At 37.6% G+C, this 19,372-nt stretch overlaps 1 protein-coding gene, 1 non-coding gene and 1 pseudogene across 5 annotated transcripts in view; 1 reads left to right on the forward strand and 2 right to left on the reverse strand.

The window, feature by feature from the left end:
* LOC105495236 (epidermal growth factor receptor pathway substrate 15) overlaps positions 1 to 19,372 on the forward strand; it is a 162,514-nt gene that overhangs the window by 125,559 nt on the left and 17,583 nt on the right. For all 4 annotated transcript variants that reach the window (XM_071093088.1, XM_071093090.1, XM_071093083.1 and 1 more), the window contains exons 18-21: positions 595 to 685; positions 2,163 to 2,198; positions 3,971 to 4,104; positions 8,737 to 8,803. In XM_071093088.1, the coding sequence (XP_070949189.1) occupies positions 595 to 685; positions 2,163 to 2,198; positions 3,971 to 4,104; positions 8,737 to 8,803 (328 nt within the window). The remainder of the gene's footprint in view (positions 1 to 594; positions 686 to 2,162; positions 2,199 to 3,970; positions 4,105 to 8,736; positions 8,804 to 19,372) is intronic.
* LOC112429083 (U6 spliceosomal RNA) lies at positions 15,678 to 15,784 on the reverse strand. The gene has a single exon (XR_003021212.1). It is a non-coding gene; the product is annotated as a U6 spliceosomal RNA (small nuclear RNA).
* On the reverse strand, positions 17,119 to 18,180 carry LOC105495038 (26S proteasome non-ATPase regulatory subunit 7 pseudogene; annotated as a pseudogene).

Here is a 19,372-nt window from a genome sequence, read left to right on the forward strand (position 1 = left end):
CTGGTGGCACTAGGCAACATAGAGAGACCTTATCTCTAAAAATTAAATGATATATTTTAAAAATGTCCTTATCACTGTTTTCCTTAGATGAATTATACACTATTTTAGGTGAAGGAAAGAGAAACGTGTTAAATGTACTTTATGACTAGAGAAATATTTTGTTACATTACCATCAGTTGATTTTTCTTTTGTTTTCGAGACTAAGTTTCACTTTGTCGCCCAGGCTTGAGTGCAGTGGCGCGATCTCGGCTCACTGCAACCTCCACCTCCCAGGTTCAAGCGATTCTCCTGCCTCAGCCTCCCAAGTAGCTGGGACTACAGGCATGTGCCACCACGCCCAGCTAATTTTTGTATTTTTGGTAGAGACGGGGTTTCACCATGTTGGCCAGGATGGTCTCTCTCTCTTGACCTTGTGATCCACCCACATCAGCCTCCCAAAGTGCTGGGATTACACGTGTGAGCCACTGTGCCCGGCCCATCAGTTGATTTTTCAAAGCATGTGTATGACCTGAATATATGTTACTTTATTTTAAAATGTTACCTTTTAAAACTTTGGTTTCTAAAAAAAAATTTTTAATTAAAAATTATTTTTAGGAAGATCCATTTAATGTAGACTCAAGTTCGCTGACAGATCCAGTTGCAGATACAAACTTGGATTTTTTCCAGTCTGACCCTTTCGTTGGCAGTAAGTACTCTTTTTTTTTTTCTATTATAGTTTTACCCAAAAAAAGGCTTTGTAATATATAAACTAAGGATTAAGGCTTTGGTTTCAATAGCCTACCAACTCAGTCTGTCACCCAGGCTGGAGTGCAGTGGCACAATCTCGGCTCACTGCAACCTCCACCTCCTGGGTTCAAGCAATTCTCCTGTCTCAGCCTCTTGAGTACCTGGGGCTACAGGCGCCCACCACCACACCCGGCTAACTGTATGTATGTATGTATGTATGTATGTATGTATGTATGTATGTATGTATTTAGAGATGGAGTCTCGCTCTTTTGCCAGGCTGGAGTGCAGTGGCACAATCTTGACTCACTGCAACCTCTGCCTCCCGGATTCAAGTGATTCTCCTGCCTCAGCCTCCCGAGTAGTTGGGATTACGGGCGCCTGCCACCACACCCAGCTAATTTTTGTATTTTTAGTAGAGGCGGGGTTTCACCATGTTGGCCAGGATGGTCTCCATCTCTTGACCTCATGATCTGCCTACTTTGGCCTCCCAAAGTGCTGCGATTACAGGCGTGAGCCACCACGTCCGGCCTAATTTTTGTATTTTAGTAGAGACTGGGTTTCACCATTTTGACCAGGCTGGTCTTGAACTCCTGACCTCAGGTGATCCACCTGCCTCAGCCTTCTAAAGTGCTGGGATTACAGGCGTGAGCCACTGCGCCTGGCCTGCTTTGTATTTTCCTGCTGAATAATGTTGAACATCTTTCTAGATGTTTATTGGCCATTTGTATGTCTTCTTTGGAAAAGTGTTTATTCAATTTTGGTGAAGTCCAATTATCTATTTTTTCTTCTATCACTTGTGCTTTTGGTGTCATCTACGAAACTATTACCTTAGTCACAAAGATTTAATGCTCTCTTTGTCTAAGAGTTTTATAGTTTTGCTGTTACAGTTAGATCTTTGATCCATTTTGAGTTTATTTTTGTATGTGATGTGAGATAGGGGTCAAGCTTCATTCTTTTGCATGTGGATATCCAGTTGTCCTAACACCATTTGTTGAAAAGACTGTCCTTTGTCCATTTTGTGTTCTTGATACTCTTTTCAAAAATCAAATGACCATAAATGTAAGGATTTATTTCTGGACTCTTCAGTCCTGTAAGAATTTTTTTTTTTTTTCCCCGCTTCAGTAAAGCTCAGTATCTTTATTTCTGAACTGGTGATAATAACACCCTCCCAGTACTCTTGTGAAGAGTAGAGGTTTTGTTAGTAAAATTTTGGCTGTAACATCTTCCCCTCCATCTGTAACCTCAACTTGTGATCAAGGTAAGTATAGTTGGCTGTACATTTAATAAGGTCAATGACATTCCTTATTTTATCTACTTTGAAGTGAAGTTATTGAAATAAACTTTGCTTTGCTTTTGTTTTAAAGTTACCCTTTAAGTAACGGTGTCATCACAGTAAATACTGTTATTTGGATTTCTTTCTGTTTATTTTATCACAGGTGATCCTTTCAAGGATGATCCTTTTGGAAAAATCGGTCAGTATCTTACTGAGTTTCATCTTAGCTTTCATTCATTTCCGGTTAATAATAAACTTACGTTATTTGGGTCTGAAACTGAAGCCCCAGTAAGATACTCTATGTGCCTGGCATTTTCAGAAAGAAAGTAGTAAATTCTTGAGATTTTGCTTAATAAATTGTTGCTTTACTTTTACTTCTCCTTTTTTTTTTTTTTTTTTTTTTTTCTGGTGTTTTTTGTTTCTGAGACAGGGTCTTATTCTGTCACCCAGGCTGCAATTCAGTGGCGTGATCATGGCTCACTGCAGCCTTGACTTCCTGGGCTCAACTAGTCCTCCTGCCTCAGCCTCCTGAGTACCTAGGTCTACAGGCTCATGCCAGCACACCTGACTGATTTTTTTAAAAATTTTTTGTGGAGACAGGGTCTCACTGTGTTGCCCAGGTTGATCTTAAACTCCTGGGCTCAAGCAGTCCTCCTACCTCAGCCTCCCAAAGTGCTGGGATTACAGACAGGCATGAGCCACTATGCCCAGTAGCTTTACCTTTTTAAAAATGACATTAGTGTTTACACTTTGGTGCTTTTAATATTTATTCTGATTCCTCCTTACTAACTAAAGGTTTGGTGAACATAATGATCTATACTACTTCGGGATTTAGAATGTAATTTTGTTTTCCTATGATTATAGCCCACACATGTGATTAGAGGAAGAGGATCTTGAAGAATTACTAAAACACCAGGCTTTTTAAGATACTCTTTTTCTGGGAATTTTCATTAGAATAATGCAAATCTTGTTTACCGTTTAGTTTTTGCATCCCAAACCTGTTCTAAACTATTGGCTGTTAGCTTTGAGCTCAGAGAGAAAAATACATTTAGAAGTTTTTATTGTGTTTTCTTTAGTTATGATAGCATAGAATAAGGAAACTTAAAATTGGATCCCTTGAAATTATATGTTAATTTTAAAAAATAAGTTTATTAGGTGAAAGGTTCTATATCTTTTATCAAAATTGCAAAGGAGTCTGTGAAATAAAAAATAGTCAGCTTAGATTCTACAGCATTTCAAACTGTCTTTTTGGGGTTTTTTTTTAGACAGTCTTGCTCTGTTGCCCAGGCTAGAGTACAAGTAGTGTGATCTTAACTCACTGCAACCTCCACCTCCCATGCTGAAGTAATTATTCTCATGCCTCAGCCTCCTGAATAGCCGGGATTACAGGCGCGCACCACCATGCCTGGCTAATTTTTGTGTTTTTAGTAGAGGCAGGGTTTCACCATGTTAGCCAGGCTGGTGTTAAACTCCTGAGCTCAAGTGATCCGTCCACCTCAACCTACCAAAGTGCTGGAATTACAGGTGTAAGCCACTGCACCCAGCCCAAACTGTCTTTTTGTTTGTTGATTTTTGTTGGTTTGTTTTTGAGACAGGGTCTCACTGTCACCCAGGCTGGAGTGGAGTGGCAGGTCTTTGCTCACTGCAGCCTCTGCCTCCCATGTTCAAGTGATTCTCCCACCTCAGCCTCCCGAGTAGCTGGGACTGTAGGTGCGCACCACCACTCCTGGCTAATTTTTGTATTTTTTAGTAGAGAGGAGGTTTTGCCATGTTGGCCAGGCTGGTCTTGAACTCCTGATCTCAAGTGATCTGCCTGCCTCAGCCTCCCAAAGTGGTGGGATTACAGGTGTGAGCCATTGCACCTGGCCCCAAACTATCTTTTAATTAAGGCACTGATCATACCTTCAAGTGATGGGAAATTTAGTGCAATAATTTTTTTTTGTCTCTTATATTCATGCCTTATTTTTTTAGATCCATTTGGTGGTGATCCTTTCAAAGGTTCAGATCCATTTGCATCAGACTGTTTCTTCAGGCAATCTACTGATCCTTTTGCCACTTCAAGCACTGACCCTTTCAGTGCAGCCAACAATAGCAATATTACATCGGTAAGTGGGAGAATTAAAAACTGTTAAGTTAAATGGATAAGTGTCCTAAGCAAGTTTCTTGAAATACATAGTGATGAAAGAACCCTCATTTAGATTACTTCTAATGGGCCATATAAGAATTTCAGTCGCATCCCAATTCATTTAGTTTTTGGTTCAGACTGGTATTTCATAGTTTGGTTACCCACTGGAATTAACTGGAATGACTGAACAGGGTCCAAAAGTGATGTTCATCTTTCAAGAGACTAAATCTTATCCTATTGAGGATACTAACAATGATTGGAAATTTATAAGCCAATCTTATATAAAACTTTTCTGAAATGTTTGGTATATTATTGAAATAATGAAAATTACTTTAAAAGAACTTTAGAAAAATAAAATCATTTATGTTATTTCATAGACACATCTGGAATGTTAATTCTGCAAAGTACAAATTCTTATTAAATGTCAAGCTGTCTTGAGAACATACATACCTACACAATCACTATTTAATAACCACATGCCTGATCCAGGTGCTGGTGTGTGCTTTACATTCATTGTTTCTAATATTTACATCAATTTTGCAAAGTAGGTGTTGATATCCCTATTTTAAAAATAAGGACACTGGGATTAGAAAAATTAACATGTTTAAGGTCCTATAGCTAGTTGCTCTTTTATCTGGAGGCTTTAAAAAAATCTTCATATTGTGGATATTTAGAAATACTTAAACGAGAATAATGTAATGAAATATTTTAACAAGCTTTCATGCATCCATTACCCAATGTCAATAATTAGGAATGGTTTTGCTGGTTTTTGGTTTTGCTTTTTAATTTGTTTTAAGACTTCGTTTTTGAGATGGGTGGTTTCACGTGTGTAGGTAAACTGAACCTATAAAGGACCAGTTAATTGAGAGGCATTTGAAGCAAAAATTTTATCTTCTAGTACTCTTAGATTAAGAATTTTTCCTTTAAAATGTAATTGATTATTTTAAAGATAATAGATTTTGTATTATTGAAAGTTGCATCTTTTCTATATTCAGTAAAGAGCTGCCTGGCTAAGAACTGGTATTTTCCATTGAATGAAAACTGGACAGATACCTTCGTAACTGAATATTTTTGGTTTCCCCGGGCTACTGGATACTCTGTTTTCCTATAGCGCTTAGTTTGCAGTGTGGACCCATTTGCCAAATTCTTCTAAAGTTGCTGCTACCGGAATTCTTCTCTTCTTAACCTTCTTATTCTAGCCTCTCATTCTCCTATGATCTAAAGAGCAAGAAAGCTAAATCAACTCTTCTAATTTAAAAATGAATACATTCCTCTTGTCCTGTCCCCCATGAGATTTTTCTACCGTTTGTTTTACTGACTTTTTGTTCCCAGTTTTCTACAGGTATATTGTCCTTGCTTACAGCTTGTAATTTCACCATTCAAAACAAAACAAAAAACCAAATTGGCAATATTATAATAGCTGCAGCTTATCTAATTTCCTCTATGTGCCAGGGATGGTGTCAAGCTCTTTATATGCATTGTCTCGTTTAATTTTCACAGCAATCGTATGAGGTTTACATATGTTAAGTTGAGGCCAGGTGTGGTGGCTCCCACCTCTAATTCCAGCACTTTAGGAGGCCAAGGCAGGAGGATCACTTGAGGCAAGTAGTTCACAATCAGCCTGGACAACAAAGCGAGACACTGTCTCTACAAAAAAATTAAAATATTAGTCAGGTGTGATAGCATGCACCTATAATCCCAGCTACTTGAGAGACTGAGGTGGGAGGATTGTGTGAGCTAAGGAAGTCAAGGCAACAGTGAGCCATGATTGCACTACAGCACTCCAGCTTGGGTGACAGAGTGAGATCTTGTCTCAATTTAAAAAAAAAAAAAAAAAAAGATTAAGTTGGTAGTAAGTTAATTAGTGGTAGAACTAGACTCAAACTCTGTTCTGTGTAACCAAAATCTAAGATTTTCACCAATACAATCTAGAAATTTTTAAAAAATTGGCCCTGCTAAACTCCCCAATTATCAAACTGACATAGAGTTTTGTGGCCGCTTGTTCCTTCATGGGCTGCACAATCTGTCCTGTTCCCCTTGCTATCCTGACGGCCTTTTAGGGTGGTTGCACAGTGTATGATGAAGGACTAGAAACTAAATCTGACGCACATGTAGACATGCCCTTTCCCTTTCTCCTTGTGATGGCAAATCAAATCTGTAAGCTGTTGTTTAAAACACAGCCTGTTAGTTTTTCTTTCTCTCAAAGAGAGGAAGTAATAATACAGGTTGAGCACCCCAAATCCGAAATGCGCCAGTAAACATTTCCTGAGTATCATGTCAGCACTCAAAAGGTTTCAGACTTTGGAGCCTTTCACATTTTCAAATTATGGATGTTGACTTGGTAAATAGAACACAAATATTCCAAAATCTGAAAAAACCCAACATCCAAAATACTTTTTGTCCCAAGCATTTCGGATAAGGGATGCTCAGCCTGTCCTTGGTGACTTGTTATGTCAGTGACCTTCTCTTACACTGGTGTTATGACTATCATATTAGGAAACATGGAAAGTTATCTCGCTATATAGACCAGTATAAGTTTTTCTTTAATTGCTGTTTATTCCGCAGATATCTAAGTTAGTGTGCTAGTTGTATAATATAATTGGCATCAGTTAATACTGTCATTACTTTTTATCATTCATAGTTTTCATTTCTAAAAACTTCATTAGTATTCTTTCTGCTAGTAGTTTTAATGGATTCTTTTGTAAAGAGAGAAGGTTAGTCCCAATTAACATTACCTTTCTCTACAATTAAATTTTTTTATTTATTTTATTTTATTTTTTGAGACGGAGTCTCGCTCTGTCGCCCAGGCTGGAGTGCAGTGGCTGGATCTCAGCTCACTGCAAGCTCCGCCTGCCGGGTTTACGCCATTCTCCTGCCTCAGCCTCCCGAGTAGCTGGGACTACATTAGGTGGGACTACAGGCGCCCGCCACCTCGCCCGGCTAGTTTTTTGTATTTTTTAGTAGAGATGGGGTTTCACCGTGTTAGCCAGGATGGTCTTGATCTCCTGACCTTGTGATCCACCCGTCTCAGCCTCCGAAAGTGCTGGGATTACAGGCTTGAGCCACCGTGCCCGGCCTACATTTTTTTTTAACTTGGAAATTTATACATTAAGCTCTGGCAGTATTATTTGACATTTTTTTGTAATATCCAACTTCTTGATAATTGGAAATAGAGTCTGTAATACAAATGACATTGATAATCATGCATCAGAGTTGCATATAAATGTTCAAAAACTCTTTTCACACTCTTTTCACCTGTTTGCCAAGTCTTTCAGCTAGCCCCTTAAAAAGAGCCTGGTGCCAGAAAGAGGAAATTCAGTTATCTTCCTAAATATACAATTTGTTTGACTATGATTAAAAACTAAAGTATAAAGTAGGAAGACAGTTAAAAGCCAGAATCTCTGGCATCTGGTAACATCCTCACCTTTAGCAAGATCAGTTGCTCTTGATCCCAGACTTTCACATAGCTTATTATTGAAAGCAGCAGGATCTTTTTAGCAAAAAGCTATCTTTGTGTATGTGTGCGTGTGTGTGTGTGTGTGTGTGTGTGTGTGTGTGTGTATGTATGTGTGTACATGTGCTTTCTCTCTGAGGGTCAGAATGCAGAATTATTTTTAGATAACAATTAGAAAATAGAAATTAACATTTTATGATATTAAGTACTAGGATATGTGAGAATTAAAATAGTGTGTGCATTCTAAATGTAAAATGATACTCTGGAATCTGGTGAAATCTAATAAAATCTATGGTTTATAGTTTTGTACCAGTGTTCTTCGTTTGAATAGATGTACTATAATTATGTGAGATATTAACATTAGGGGAAACTGGGTGAAGAGTGTATGGGAACTCTGTACTATCTTTACAGCTCTTACGTAAATCTAAATTATTCTAAGATAAAAGGTTAGTGGTGGCTCTCACCTGAAATCCCAGTGCTTTCGGAGGCCAAGGTGGGAGGATTTCTTGAGGCCAGGAGTTTGAGTGAAACATAGCAAGACCCTGTCTCTACAAATAATAACAAAAATTACCCAGGTGTGGTGGCATACACTTGTAGTCCCAGCTATTCGGGAGGCTAAGGCAGGGGAGAGGCAGGAGGATCACTTGAGCCCAGGAGTTTGAGGTTACAGTGAGCTGTGATCACACCACTGTATTCCAGCTGGGGTGACAGAGCGAGACCCTGTCTCTAAAAAATGAAATAAGTAAAAAGTTAAAACAATGTACATCTATACAACTAGCAAGATTATGAAGAAAAAAATAAACGAGTATCACCAAAATCAGGATTGTGATTATAGAGGGGCACATGAAGACTTCCGAGGTATAGTCAGTTTCCTGGGAGATAACTACACAAGTGTTCACTTGATATATACTTGTTAAACCATAGATCTGTTTCATGTACTTTTCTGAATGGATGTTATATTTCACAGTTAAGATTAGAAAATAATACGTATTATTTCCAGTTAGTAAGATTGCAGATCACTATGGGGAAACATTTGTTCCTAATGTCTATATTCCTTAATTAATTAAGAATTTGTAGATAGTATATTCTTTGGAGTGGTGATGAGGTTTCAGCTATGGTATTGCCTCTCTCATTCATGGTTTTATATGCTTTGTTTAGGTGGAAACATTGAAGCACAATGATCCTTTTGCTCCTGGTGGAACAGTTGTTGCAGCAAGCGATTCAGGTAAATAAATAATTTATCAACTTCATTGAACGTTAAACATTACACTTTTTTTTAAGATTTTTTCTTTGCCTCTAAATATATTTGTCCTGTTATTTATAGCTTTAAAATTATTGTGTAATTATATCCAATTGTAATTTACCAATAATAACAAGCATTTGTGTGTCACTTTCTACTTATCTTTCATTATTTCATTTATTGTTCATGTTGAATATTATACTAGAATATGAACTCTACCCAGTATCAGTAAACCAATAAAAATGTTTTGCTTTATAAAATGCTGTGTTGCTTGGCAGCTTTAAAGTCAGCATTGACTGTTATGGATCTTGGTCTAAGTTAAAAGATTAGTGGCTTCCAATAGAAAATGAAAATTGCTTTACAAATACAAATGGGTTCTGTTAACAATACAGAGAAAAGCTAAGTGTTATTTTAGCATCCAGTCTTCATACTTCATTTATGGTATCTAATTTTTTATTTATTCTTTTAATAACCTTTTTAAATAGTAATCTCATTTTAATCATAAACTAAGGACCAGAATATTAAGCAGTGTTCATCAAGATTGTACAGTTTAATAGATTTGAACCAGGTAAAGCCACGATTCAACGTTAGGTCTGACAAAATCAAAAAGCTTTTTCAACAAAGTAACTCTGCTTCTTTTCCACTGTTCATTTAAAACAAAAACAGACCAGCTATCATTTGGGAAAGCAGAAAATTTGAGGAAAGTAAAGTCAAATGTCTAAATACTCTAATATGCTGAAAATAGATTGCTTTATTTTTCCAGGTGAATATAGAGTGAGTTGTTCAGTATACAAATGTATTAATTGTGACTAATTAAGGATTATGAACATAGAAAAAGAATAGTAGAAATGCCTTTACAGAAGTCTGGGTGCAGTGGCTCACGGCTGTAATCCCAGCATTTTGGGAGGCTGAGGCAGGTACATCACTTGAGGTCAGGAGTTCGAGACCAACCTGGCCAACATGGTGAAAACCCGTCTCCACTAAAAATACAAAAATTAGCCGGGCATGGTGGTGGGTGCCTGTAATTCCAGCTACTTGGGAGGCAGAGGCAGGAGAATTGCTTAAACCCAGAAGGCGGAGGTTGCAGTGAGCCGAGATTGTGCCATTGCACGCCAGCCTGGGCAACAGAGTGAGACTCTGTCTCCAAAAAAAAGGCTGGCTCCAAAAAACAGGTTGGGTTTCTTATAATGAACAAATTGTAACAAGATGAGATTTAGCAGAGTGCATTGTTTTCAGGTTGGAAATTAACTCCCAACATGAGTAGCAAGAGTGAGGAATACAAAAAGTAGGTATGTAGAAAACAAGATTTAATGTAGGCTGAATATTGATTTAAACAGAAACTTAGAATGAGAGCAAATGAGACTTCTAAAAGGTTTATTGTATTAACAGTGGTTAAATTACATATTTTTAAGTACATGTGCTCTTTTTATACCCTCATTATTAAACTGATTATATTGCTAGGGGTATTATAGAATTAAAAAGGATAACCTAAGGAAATGGTAGGTGCCATAGAGTTATTTAAACCAACAAAGATTAAAGGAAGGGGAGACCACGTTAAGGATAAATCAATAATGATATCAAAGTGGAATGTGGCTTTTGTGGTATGCCTTAAAAGCATGAGCTAGTATTTTAGCAGGTAAATATGGAAAGAGATTATGTGGAGCAAAAAGAACAATGTGAACAGGAAGTGGAGGCAGAACATATAGGGCATATTCAAGGAAAAACTAACACATTTTTTGCAAGAGCTATTTCTCTATTTTTGCAAGATAGAGGAATAGTCAAGTTAAGGCTGAAGTGGTAGGTTACAGTGTTACATTAAAGGTTTCTAATACCTCTGTTGATCTTCTGCTTAAATTCCAGTTCCTAATTCATTTCCTGTAAAGTGGTAGAATAAATGACGATAATAGTCTAGGAGGAGGCTAAGATTTATCATTAATTATAGTAATAATGGCTACTATTCATTGAACACTTGCAGAGTTCCAACAGTCAACATGCTAATCATTTTTCTCTACTTGGTCCCATTTAATTCTCACAACAGCTACGTTAGATAATTTGTATTATGTTTATTGTACAGACAAGGAAAATCCAGGCGTGGAGAGACGAAACAGTTTTCAGAAGGTTAAAGTTGTAGTATTAGATGTACCCAATTCAAATGAGGTCTCTGGTTTTCCACCTGCCTCTTTGGTCATTCTTTCTTAATCTCCTTTGTTGATATTTCCTCTTTTTCTCAACCTCTTAATATTGTGTTGTCCCAAGTCTTAGTCCTTGGACCTCTTTTCTTTTTTATCTGTATTCCCTTGGGGGAAATCATCTGTGGCTTCAAATACTATTGATACACTGATCTGTATCTCTAGTCACATCTCTTTCCTGAACTCCAGGCTCATTTTTCCAGCTAATTTATTTGGAATCTCCATGTGAATGTCTGATAGATACATCTAATGCATAAATCTAACACAAAGCAGCTATTTTTCCTTCCTAGACCTGCTTTTCTTGACACCTTCCACATCTTAGTTCATGGTTCATCTTTAATGTAGTCTAAGATGATTCTAAAATCTTAGAATCATCCTTCGTTCTTCTTTTGCTCTTCCTCTATCTCTAATCTGTCAAGAAATCTTATTGACTCTACCTTCAAATTATATCCAGTAAAAGCCTTACAGTGGCCTGCACTTTTCTAACAATATCTCATCATTATTCCCATTACTCACTCTGCTCCAGCCACACTGGTCTTCTTGCTGCTGCACAAACAACAGAGCCATGTTCTTTGGCCCTTTGCACTAGCTGTTCCCTCTTCCTGGTATGATCCTTCTCCATATGTTCATATGATAATCTCTGTTACCTCTGACAAATCTTAATTCAGATGTCACCTTCTCAGTGAAGCTTATTCTGGCCACTCTATCTAACGTTTACAAGTACCACTACCCAGCTCAGTGCTCCCACATTACTATTCTCTACTTTTCTTCTTTCATTATAACTTACTACTTTCCATCTTATTATTATATAAATTACTTCATTTTTCTCTTATCTGTTTCCTTTTCATCCTATTAGAAATTAGGCTCCAGAAGGAATTGAGATCCTTGTTTTCACTGATATAACCCAAGAACTTGAAAATGTGCCTGGGCGTATATTATTGAATGAACAAATGAGCCAGCTGCTCTTCTCAGAGAACATGTAATGGGAGTCCAGTGGGTAGATATTATTTATTTTGTTATGATAAGTAGTTTTTTTAAATTGTGGTAAAATATACGTAACATAAACTTTGGCATTTTAACCTTTTTTAAATGTACAGTTCAAGGGCATTAAGTACATTCACATTGTTGTGCAATCATCACCACCATCCATCTCAAAAACTTTTTTCATATTCCAGAACTGAAATTCTCTATCCATTAGATAATTCCCTATTCTCCCTCTCACCAAACCCTAACAACCATCATTACTACTCTGTATACTTATATAAGTGGAATCATAAAGTATTTGTCTTTTGATGATTGACTTATTTCATTTACCCTAATATTCTCAAGGTTCATCCACATAGTAGAATGTATCTGAATTTTTTACCTTTTTTAGGCTTAATAATAGTCTATTGTATGTATATACTGCATTTTGTTTATTTGTTCATTCATTAATGGACACTTAGTTGCCCACATTTTGTCTATGTGCATAATGTTGCTGTGAATGTGTGGGTACAGATATCTGTTTGAGTCCCTGCTTTCAATTCTTTTGGGTATAATTCTAAAAGTAGAATTGCTGGATCACAGGGTAATGCTGTTTTTAGTTTTTTGAGAAATGATCGTACTATTCTCCACAACAGCCATACTATTTTATACTCCAACCAACAGTTCACAGTGGTTCCAGTGTCTCCACATCTTTGCCAACCCTTACTATTTTCTGTTTTATTATAATAGGCATCCTAATGGGTGTGAAGTGGTATTTATTGCTTTGATTTGTATTTCCCTAATGATTAGTATGTTGTGCATTTTTTAATATGCTTATTGGCTATTTGTATATCTTCTGTGGAGAAATATCTATTCAAGTCCTCTGCCCATTTCTAAATCAGGTTGTTTTTTGTTGAATTTTTTATATATCCTAGGTATTAACCCCTTATCAGATAAATGATTTGCAAATATTTTCTCCCATCCCATGGGTTACCTTTTCATTCTGTTAATACTGTCCACTGGTGAACAAATGTTTTTAATTTTGATGTAGCTCTTTTTATCTATTGTGGTGTTGTTGCCTTTGCTTTTAGTGTTATAACCAAGAAAGCATTGCTAAATCCAGTGTCAGGAAGCATTTCCCCTATAAGTTTTATAGTTTTAGCTCTTAAATTTAGGTATTTAATCCATTTTGAGTTAATTTTTGTATATGGTATGAGGTAAGAGTCCAACTTCATTAATTTGCATATGGATATTCAGTTTTCCCATCACCTTTTCTTGTAAAGACCGTCCTTTTTCCATTGTTTGTTCTTGGCACATTTGTTGAAAATCATTTGACCATATATGTGAGGGTTTGTTTCTGGATTCTGGATTCTGTTCCATTGATCTATATGGTCTGTATTTATGCAGTTCCTCACTGTTTTAATTACTGTAGCTTTGAAATAAAATTTGAAATCAGAAAGTTTGACTACCAACTTCGTTGTTCCTTTTTAAGACTGCTTTGGGCCAGGCACAGTGGCTCATGCATGTAATTCCCAGTACTTTGGGAGGTCAAGGTGGGTGGATCACCTGACCTCAGGAGTTCAAGACCAGCCTGGCCAATGTCTGAGTTCAGGAGTTAAAGACTAGCCTGCGCAACATAGTGAGACTCCGTTTCTACAAAAAATGCAAAAATCAGCTAGTCATAGTGGGATGCACCTGTACTCCCAGCTACTTGGGAAGCTGAGGTGGAAGGATCACTTGAGCCAAGAGGCAGAGGTTGCAGTGAGCCAAGATCATGCCACTGTGCTCTAGCCTGGGTGACTGAGCCAGACCCTATCTCAAAAAAAAAAAAAAAAAAGAAAGAAAGAAAAGAAAAGGACTGCTTTGGCTATTCGGGTTCCTTGAGATTCCATATGAATTTTAGGATGAATTTTTCTATTTCTGCCAAAAAAAAAAAGTAATTGGGATTTTTGATAGGGATTGCATTGAATCTGTAGATCACTTTGGGTAATATTACTATCTTAACAATATTAAGTCTTCTAATCTGTGAACATGGGATATCTTTCCATTTGTTTGTGTCTTTAATTTCTTTCAGAATGTGTTGTAGTTGTCAGTATACGAGTTCTCCTTGGTTAATTCCTAAGTATTTCATTATTTTTGTTGCTGTTGTAAATGGAATTGTTTTCTTTATTTCCTTTCCAGATTGTTCATTGTTAGTATATAGAAATATGACTGATTTTTATATGTTGATTTTTGTATCCTGCTACTGTACCAAATTCAACTATTAGTTCTAATAGTTTTTTGGTGGAATCTTTAGGGTTTTCTACATATAAGATCATGTCATTTGCAAACAGATTTTATTTCTTTATTTTGAATCTGGATGCCTTTTGTTTCTTTTTCTTGCCTAAATGCTTTGGCTAGGACTTCCACTACTATATTGCAGGGGTCCCCAAACCCTGGGCCACAGACCAGTACTAGTCTGTGGCCAGTTAGGAACCAGGTCGCACAGCAGGAGGTGAGTGATGGGCGAGTGAGCAGTACCTAATGCCTGAGCTCCGCCTCCTGTCAGATCAGCAGCAGCATTAGATTCTCATAGGAGCTTGACCCTTATTGTGAACTACACATGTGAGGGATCTAGGTTGTGTACTCCTTATGAGAATCTAATACCTGATGATCTGAAGTGGAACAGTTTCATCCCGAAATCATTCCCCTCATCCCACCCACAAGTCCATGAAAAAATTGTCTTCCACAAAACCGGTCCCTGGTGCCAAAAAGGTTGGGAACTGCTGCTCTACTGAATAGAAGTGGTAGAAATGGTAAAAGCAGGCATCCTTGTCTTGTTCCTTATTGTAGAGAAATGGTTTCAGCCTCTCAAGATTGAGTGTGATATTTGCTGTTGGCTTTTCATATATGGCCTTTATTAAGTTGAGGTAGTTTCCTTCTATTCTTAGCTTTTTGAGTGTTTTTATCATGAAAGGGTTTTGAATTCTGTCAAATACTTTTGTTGCATCCATTGAAATGATTGGTGTTGTGTTTTTCCCCTCATTCTGTTAATGTGTATTACATTGAATGATTTTTGTATGTTGAACCATTCTTATATTCCAGGAATAAATCCCACTTGAACATGGTGTATAATCCTTTTAATGTGCTGTTGAATTCTGTTGAGGATTTTTACATCAATCTTCATAAAGGATATTGATCTGTGGTTTTCTTTTCTCATTTGTATGTCTTCATCTGGCTTTGATATCAGAGTAATACTGGCTTCACAGAATGAGTATGGAATTGTTCCTTCCTCTTCAATTTTTTGGAAGAGTTTGAGGGAGATTGGTTTTGATTATACTTTAAATGTCTGGTAGAATTCACCCATGAAGTCATGTTATCGTGGACTTTTCTTTGTTGGGAGGTGTTTTGTTTTGTTAATTTTAAAAATAATGGTGGCCAGGCATGGTGGCTCACGTCTGTAATCCCAGCACTTTGGGAGACCGAGGCAGGTGGATCACTTGAGGTCAAGAGTTCGAGGCCAGCCTGGCCAACATGGTGAAACCCCATCTCTACTAAAAATACAAAAATGTGCCGGGTGTGGTGGTGGGCGCCTGTCATCCCAGCTACTCAGGAGACTGAGGTAGGAGAATCGCTTGAACCCAGGGTGTGGGGGTTTCAGTAAGCCGAGATTACACCACTGCACTCCAGCCTGGGCAACAAAGCAAGACTCCGTCTCAAAAAAAATTAAAAATATGGAATGCCACACAAATTTGCATGTTATCCTAGCACAGGGGCCATGCTAAACCTCTCTGTATCCTTCCAGTTTTAGTATATGTGCTGCTGAAGTGAGCACTGTTGGAAGGTTTTTGATTACAGATTTGATCTCTTTATTAGTTATGAGTCAATTCAGATTTTCTGTGTTTTTGTGACTCGTTCTCCATAAGTTGTGCTTCTCGGAATTTGTTCTCATTTATACTATTCAGTTTGTTGATGTATAATTGTTCATAGCACTGTCTTAACAATCCTTTTTATTTCTGTGAAATTATTGGTAATGTCCCCTCTTTCATTTCTGATTTTAGTTATTGAGTCTTGTTTTCTTAGTCCATCTAGCTATAGGAATGTCAATTTTGTTGATCTTTTCAAAGAACAAACGTGGTTCTGTTGATTTTCTCTATTTTTCTCGTCTGTGTTGTCTCTGCTCCAATTTTTATTGTTCATTTCTTTCTGCTTTGAGTTTAGCTTGCTTTTCTTTTTTTAGATCCTTTACAGTGTAAAGTTAGGTTGTTGATTTGATCTCTTCTTTTTTTAAGTATTTATAGTTAGAAGTTTATCTCAGCACAGCTTTTGCTGCTACATCCCATTAGTTTTGGTAATGCTGTGTTTTCATTTTCATTTGTTTCAAGATATTTTCTAATTTTCCTTGTGATTTTTCTTTGACCAGTTGGTTGAATGTGATATTTAATTTCCACCTATTTGTAGGTCATCTAGTTTTGCTTCTGCTATTAATTTTTAGTTTTATTCTGTTTTAATTGGAAGAGATACATTTATTTATTATTTTTGTTTTGAGATAGAGTCTCATTCTGTCACCCATACTGGAGTGCAGTGGTGTAATCTCAGCTCACTGCGACCTCCATCTCCTGGGTTCAGGTGATTCTCCTGCCTCAGCTTCCCAAGTAGCTGAGATTACAGGTATGTACCACCACGCCCAGCTAATTTTTGTATTTTTAGTAGAGACAGGGTTTCACCATGTTGGCCAGGCTGGTCTCAAACTCCTGACCTCAAGCCATTTAATTGTGTCTTTGAAAGTAAATAATATATGGAGCTGGATCCCAAATCCTGAGAATGCCAGAAGTACAGGTCCAAAACATGGTGCGCTATTCTCAGCAGAGTTCAGAAGGGTCAAAACTCAAGGTGGTATGAGGCAGAGAACATATGAAATTCGTGCATTCCATTTAGCAGCCCCCATGAGACCAGAAACAGACCCCACGAGTCTTTGAAGATGGGGAACATTCAACTCCTGGTTTTATAGATAAAAGAATGAGGAGTGCCAAAAATGTTACATTGAAATCTCTTCATTTTTCTCATACAATCTGAAGCCTGAGCTATCTTATCCTAAACTCATAGCAGCTGATGCTGCAGTTTAGGTTTGAGATCAGTCCCTCTATCCATTCAAGAGTGACCCGAGGCGTAGAGCTCTAATCAGGACAGCTTTTTAACAAGAACCTTCTAGTGACATACTGATTTAGTTTATAAGATTTTAATTTACAAATTTAAAAAGCTACATCTTTAACTTTTTCTCCTTTTTCTTTTCTTTCTTCACATCACTCTTTTCCTTATCTATATCTTACTCTTTGTCATCTTTTCTGTCCTTTTTGCTTCCTTCTGTTTCCTGCCCTTCTTTCTTCTCTACATCCTGATTGGCAATCTTGTTGTTGATAAAGTGGTGCAGGGCAACTACGGAATGTGTCAGGGAGGCAAAGTACCCCACCATCATTTGGTCGTTGGTCTTCAGATAAAAGGCCTTGACAGACTGCTGCAGGCTGATGTCTGGCAGCAGATTGAAGACTTCCTGCAGCTAATGATCTGGTGGTTGATTGGCAGCTTGCCTGTGGCTGTTTTTTCCAGGTAGCTCCTGATATCCAAAAGCTTGGAGTTCAGTCTCCTCAAACCATGGACTTCTTTGTGATCAGCTGGGAAAGACTGTCTACTGTAGCCTCTTTGATGTCTTGTAACAAGTGTTCAGCTCCAGCTGCCTCAGCTTCCTCTGCTCCAGTTTCGCTAGTCGCATACTCAAATGTTTTTGAGGTTGGAGTGCCATCGTCATGGACTTCTCTCACTGAAATATATGCTTCTGTGGGCAGCCCCAGATCCTTTAGTTTCAGTCAGTAATACCAATACTGAGTTAGGGTAGTGTCTTTTCATGAGTTCATTGATGGCAATGTCATTCTTGTGTAGTTTAGGGCCTGTGTGGTACCACCGAACTATTCTTTGGCATTAATTTTCTCAAACATTCCATACGTTTTCCAAATAATCATGGTCTAAAAACCAGACAGAATTATCTTTGTCATCTTCATCAAAAGGGATTCCAGAACTGTTGGATACATCAAGTACTTTTGTCTGCCATGACCCCAAAAGCACACCAACAGTGCACTTCTGGTTTCCAACCTTGCTGATTCAGTTGAAACGATCCACCACACTGAGCAGCACCGGAAGGTGGACCACTGCCTTCTGCACTGCCAGCTCTGACATCTTGACACACGCCGCCCACTAGGCCTAGCTCCCTGCAACCCACAAACTCCAGCAATAGCAGCAACTCCTGTGAAGACTACTTAATTTTTTGATGAAAAAAATGTGTGTGCATGGGCAGGTATGAATTTATGTATACTCATGCATTGCTTAATGATGGGAAAATGTGTTGTTAGGGGAACATCAGAATGTATACTGACATAAACCTAGATGGTGTAGCTTACTGCATACCTAGGCTATTTGTCATATAGCCTATTGCTCCTAGGCTACAAACTTATACAGCTTTGAATACTATACTGAATACTGTAGGCAGTTGTAACACAATGGTACGTATTTATGTATCTAAACATAGAAAACATAGAGTAAAAATTCCGTATAGAAAATAGAAATGGTACACCTGTATAGGGCACTTAACAATGAACGGAGCTTGCAGGGCTGGAAGTTGCTCTGGGTGAGTCAGTCGAGTAATCAGTGAATGTGAAGGCCTAAGACATCAGTGTACACTGTTGTAAACCTTATTAACACTGTACACTTACACTACGCTAAATTTATGAAAATATTTTTCTTCGATAATAAATTAACCTTATCTTACTGTAACTTTTTTACTTTGTAAAACTTCAAAAATTTTTTGAACTTTTTGACTCTTGTAAGAAACCCTTAGCTTAAAACACTATACAGCTATACAAAAATATTTTCTTCCTCTATATCTAAACTTTGCCTACTTTTAAATTTTTTTTTCTTTTTTTTTTCTTTTTTTTTTTAACTTTTAAACTTTTTCTTAAAAGTAAGATGCAAAAGAGAAAAAAAGAAGGAAAAAAAAAATTAAGACACAAACACACATGAGCCTGGGCCTACACGGGGTCAGGACCATCAATATCACTGTCTTCCACCTCCACATCTTGTCCCACTGGAAAGTGTTTGAGGGCAATCAAACACATGAAGCTGTCATCTCTTATGATAACAATGCCTTCTTCTGGTACATTTCCTGAAGGACCTGCCTGAGGCTGTTTTACAGTTAACTTACTTTTTGTATAAGTAGAAGACAAACACTCTTAAAATAATGATTGGCCGGGCATAGTGGCTTACACCTGTAATCCCAGCACTTTGAGAGGCCATGGTGGATGGATCACCTGAGGTCAGGAGTTCGAGACCAGCCCGGCCAACATGGTGAAACTCCATCTCTACTAAAAAATAC

This window comes from Macaca nemestrina, chromosome 1 (genome assembly GCF_043159975.1).
Source record: "Macaca nemestrina isolate mMacNem1 chromosome 1, mMacNem.hap1, whole genome shotgun sequence".
Lineage (NCBI taxonomy): Eukaryota > Metazoa > Chordata > Mammalia > Primates > Cercopithecidae > Macaca > Macaca nemestrina.